At 39.0% G+C, this 5,156-nt stretch overlaps 1 protein-coding gene across 2 annotated transcripts in view; it reads left to right on the top strand.

Moving 5' to 3' along the window:
- Window positions 1-262: 262 nt before the first annotated feature.
- The window catches only part of GOSR1 (golgi SNAP receptor complex member 1), a 63,362-nt gene continuing 58,468 nt past the window's right edge, over window positions 263-5,156 (top strand). Inside the window, exons 1-2 of one of the 2 annotated variants that reach the window (XM_008580930.1) lie at window positions 263-343; window positions 2,722-2,836. In XM_008580930.1, coding sequence (XP_008579152.1) covers window positions 313-343; window positions 2,722-2,836 — 146 coding nt within the window. In that variant the 5' untranslated portion in view covers window positions 263-312. Of the gene's footprint in view, window positions 344-2,721; window positions 2,843-5,156 lie in introns of both variants that reach the window. The other variant, XM_008580929.1, reaches the window with a different exon arrangement.

The raw sequence follows: 5,156 nt of genomic DNA, 5'->3' as shown, positions 1-5,156 counted from the left end.
TGTCTGAGGATGACGCGCCTCTCAGTCAAATAGGCACCTGCTGAGAGAAGGGATAAGCCGAGATGAAGGAGATAAGGTTTGGGGCGCGAAAAGCGGGTATGAGACACTCAGGGAGTGTCAGGAGCTGAAGCTGAAGCTTTCAGTCTCGCTGCTCAAACGCTGTAAAATAACGAATGGACCACACGGTGGCGGTGTCTGTGGAGGCTCGCGTATCCCATAGGCCCAGGCGCCCAAGGCGGAAGAAGGCGGGAAGTGCCTCTCTGGCCCTCATCGCGTCTACTCTCCTATTACGACTGACGTTGGACAACAAAGATGGCGGCAGGAACCAGCAATTACTGGGAAGGTGAGGGAGAGGCCTCCGGGTGGGCTCCGCGAGGGGCGGCGGGGCTGAGTGAGTTCGGGTGTTGGGGGAGGCAGTAGAGGAAAGACCAAGGCTCCGGCGCGGCCGATCTGAGGGTAGAGCTTGCCTATGGGAGCCCCAGGGCCTGGGGGCTGAGGAGACCGAACGGTCTGGGGCAGGGCTGGCCTAACCGGGCCTTGTGAGCCGGACCTGGGATGGGGGGTTGGCAGAGCGGACAGAGCGGGGAGGGAAAGGGACCTGAGTCACCGGCGTAGAACTGCGTTGAGTGGGTAGTGGAACTCGCACGAAGGGGCTTGGGTTCGAACTCGGAGGGGAAACGAGTGTTGAGCAGGAAGAACCAGAGCCCGGGAAACTGGAGGAGTCAGCACCTTGGAGTTGAGGTTACTGTTGGAAAACTGAATGGGAAAAGTGAAAGGAAAAACTTGTCGGTCCGGTCCATTGGGCGAAGTGTGAACGGAGTGTCTCCTACTGGCTCCGCATGGCAGCCTCAGACTGGGACTTCGAGAAAATAACTCCCTTCTGCTGTGGAGTCTAGGATGGGTTTTGTTAAAAAGACAAGTCGAGAGAACCAAGTGTGAATTGAAATTAATCCATCTGCTATACCTCTGTCCCCAGAAAACCTTCTTGTGATTTGACAAGTGCATTTTTTTAATTCCTGTAGCTCTGGACCGGTAAAGTGAGGTCATGTAAAACTCATTCCTGGACCCTGATATCAACAAAGATGACAGAAGGCTAACCTTTTTCTTTGAACTGTCTCTTTGCTTTACTGCAATATAGAAACTTTCTCTTTCCTCTTCTGACCTGTTTCCTGTTGCTACCCACCGAAGCCACTGGAAACCACAGTATTGTCACTATCAGCCACTTGGTCTTAGAAACTTAATTCTAAGTTTATCCATACTTGCCTGTCATACTTTCAAAATGCTTTTACTTGATGTTTCTGTTAGGAAAGACAGTTACTAAAATTACAGAGAAATGTGCTTATAGTTTAAAACACGTATTAAAATGCCCATTTGAAATATATGTACTAGCTAGAAAACATCCTTAAATTATTTAGAAGTGGCTACTGGTATCTTTAATACTAGTCATTAGGCTATGGTTTTTGAAGCACTACGCTGTAATAAATGCACCAGCTCATTATTGACAACCTACTCTGAGCCAGCTGCTTTAAGCATATGATTACTAATGCATACAGAAACCCTGAAGGCAGGGTTTAAAAAACAAAAAGCTGAGGTTCATAGGCTAAGTAGATTGTTTATAAATCTGAGTCAGTAAGTGGCCGAGTTGAGATTTGAACTGGGATTTGGTCTCTGGGCAAATGTGCTCCACTATGTTACTCTGCTTCCCACTTGTGGTTGCACAGTATATTGAAATAATTTTTTGTATTCCTGAAAGAGATTATCATCACCTTTTCTTCCTATATTTCGGCCCTTTTATTTTAAAGTCCACTTCACCATGAATGAGAGGACTGACATCTATGTGTGGGTTTCCAGACTGTGGCTTCTCCTACTCGACCCCTTAGATGCCAAAGTACTATACCATTTTCTCTGCTTGCTTTTTTGTTTCTGTTTGGAAATTCCAGTGCTTTTATTTCTGAAATACTCATATTTGACCTCGTTAGTAACACATTGTTTATTGTTGGTTTCAGCTTCTCCAAATATCTTTCAGTAAGTTTATTAAAAGTTAATTTTAAATTTTTATTAATGATAATTTCTTTTTTCTCTTTTTCTTTATTTTGGGGGGGGGTGCAGCTGGCTGGTACAGGGATCTAACTCTAGAGCTTGGTGTTATGAGCACCACACTGTAACCATCTGAGCTGACAATCCAGCGCTTATTTTTTCTTTATGCTCGATCACTAAGTCATTTTACTATTATGAGAAGAATTTCATAAGCCTAATAAAGCTTTGGAACATTAAAAAACAGCAAAATCCCTGTCAAAAACAGTGTTGGCCTCTTTCTTATAAAGTAGCTGGTAGATTGATGTGCTGGTCATAAGCCATATTTAGTTCCTCTGTGGTTTGTATTCTCATTTTCCTCTGAATTATAAATTTTAGTTATTGCTATAGAAATAATTTCAGGGATGTTAGAACAACATTTCTTGTCTAGCTATCTTTGGAATAAAGCTGAAAATTTCCATCTCCCACCGCTATTTCCTTCTTGCCCTATTTGAAGCTTAAATAAGTGATTAATTTGCTTTCCTGGGTAAGTCATTAGTTTTCTCCTTTTAGCACTTTTCTTTAGGGGGGAACTGAATCAGTATATGATCATTTTCATAGTTTGTTTTCTTCAGAATACTCTTATGATTGTCATGTCTACTGATGTACTTTTGTATCTAATTATTTGCTTTTATAATTTTGTTAAAGATCTCAGGAAACAGGCTCGACAGCTGGAAAATGAACTTGACCTGAAACTAGTTTCCTTCAGTAAACTATGTACAAGTTACAGTCACAGTAGTTCCCGAGATGGAAGACGCGACAGGTATAGGTACTACCAGATTCTGTCTCTTATACCTTAAAATATGTAATGTTTTTAAAGCATTAAAGAAAATAAACTAAAGTATATAGGCTCTGTAAGTTGTCTGTTGATGAATTTTTGGTGTTTTATTTTCTTTGTCATTGTTTTATTTCTTAGTGACTTATTAAAATTCTTCTTAATTCTTGAAAGTAGCATTTATTGGGAATCCTTAAGCAAAGAACATGACAGTGTCAGAAGGAAGCTTCTAGGGCTTAAGAATGAGTTTGTGTTTAAAATAAAAGTTTCTAGTTCAGCCAGTGTAAGGAAAGGTGGTTGATTTGCCCACATTGTATTTCTTTTGTTTCCTAATTGCTGAATGGATCTGAGGAACTACCCAAATGCAAAGTATACTGCTGTTCTGGTGTTTATTCTGTTAGAATGAATCTAATGCAGTGTATATGCTCCCTGTTAATCATTGAGCTTATTTTTAATTTTCTTACTTTTTTGAGAAACTAGTATATTACTATATTGAACATGTAGAAAATCTATTCTTATCTTTAAATCTTATGCTCACTTTGTCACTCACTCGTTTAAAAAAAAATTAGTAGATATTCAAAACACTTAGAAAGGTATAAAGAATAATATAATGTACACCTATGTGCCTATCTACTGTTTTTCAGAAATAATTATTACTGATTCAGTTGAAGCCCCTGATGACATCCCACTTTCTCCCTCTACATAATTGCCATATATTTTTACTATATGTGTTTGTATTCCTATGCAGTTCATAGTATCCTACCATAGTTATCGTGAAACTTGCTTTTTTGTTTAACATTATCTTTGAATTTCAGCTATAGATATATTTAACTCTGGCATATTCATTTACTATATACAGTATTATATTGTATGACTGTATCACAGTTTAACAATTCAATAGATGGACATTGTTTCTAATTTTTTTTTTTTTTTTTACTGATTACCAATAATAAGTTTAATAGCTGACACAGTGTATTCATCTTAGGTACTGTTTTAAGAATTTATATAAACGCTGCTAGGAACATTTTTACACAGAATATTTCGACAAATATATACCTAGCAGTGAAAATGCATGTAGTAGAGTTGTTATTTGTTAATCTCTTATTTTACATACTCTTTTGAAGATTAGTGGTAGAAGAAATATTTTTCAGCTAATAATAAAAACTGAGCTTGGATTTGAACCTAAGTCTTTCTATCTCCAGAGTCCATACTCTAAACCCTACTATATTGTGCACATTCCAGCAAAAGGCTCATTTCAACACTATAGCCAAAGTATTTTTAATTTCTAAGAAGGGCACACTGGTTGTGAATATAGCAAGGCCAACAGTATTGACTCTAGGACCTCAAAATAAGTTATTAGCACCTCACGTAGATTTCATTACAGTGCATTGCTTTTGGCTCTCCTTTATTCAGCAAGTAAAGAAAATGAGGCATGTTCTTTTCAATGAGTAAACTTATTTTATGATTGGAAAGGATTTTTCCTGAATTTAGATCTCCCACTTGGTTATGCTGGTTAGTATAGTTTTAAAACTCTTGTTTGGGGCCAGCCCGGTGGTGCACTCGGTAGAGTGCGGCGCTTGAGAGCGCGGTGGCGCTCCAGCCGAGGGTTCGGATCCCATATAGAGACCGGTCCGCTCACTGGTTGAGCGCAGTGCGGGCACAACACTGAGGGTTGTGATCCTGTTACCGGCCACGAGAAAAGACAAAAAGGAAAAAAAATAATAATAATTAAAAAAAAAATAATAAAACTCTTGTTTGTTAAGAGATACTATTCCAAGATGTTTTTTCTATGTTCTCTGAGCTTCATGCGCTTAAAATACTTTTGTTAGTCCTTTAAAGGAAAAACTATCCTGAAAACATGCCCTAAGAAATTCTATTACAAATTGGGACTGACTTTGTAGAACTTCTTCAGCCTAACCGTCCCTTTAAATAAAAAACCTAAGGCCATGACAGTCAAGATCCAATGTGCATTTTATTTTATTTATTTATTTTTTATTTGTTTGTTTATTTATTTTTTTAAAGATGACCGGTAAGGGGATCTTAACCCTTGGCTTGGTGTTATCAGCACCACGCTCAGCCAGTGAGCTAACTGGCCATCCCTATATAGGATCCGAACCCGTGGCCTTGGTGTTATCAGCACCGCACTCTCCCGAGTGAGCCACAGGCCGGCCCCCCAATGTGCATTTTAAAGCATTATGTTTGATCCCCAGGTTGGAAACATGTCACAATGAATGAACTTAAGTGATGACCAGAATTTTTCTTCCAGGAATCTTTTTTTTTTTTTTTTTTTTTTTTTTTTTTTTTTTTT

This window comes from Galeopterus variegatus, unplaced genomic scaffold (assembly GCF_000696425.1).
Source record: "Galeopterus variegatus unplaced genomic scaffold, G_variegatus-3.0.2 Scaffold2207, whole genome shotgun sequence".
NCBI classification, from domain to species: Eukaryota; Metazoa; Chordata; class Mammalia; order Dermoptera; family Cynocephalidae; genus Galeopterus; species Galeopterus variegatus.
Note: the sequence above shows the minus strand (reverse complement) of the source record. Positions and strands in the feature narration are given on the sequence as shown.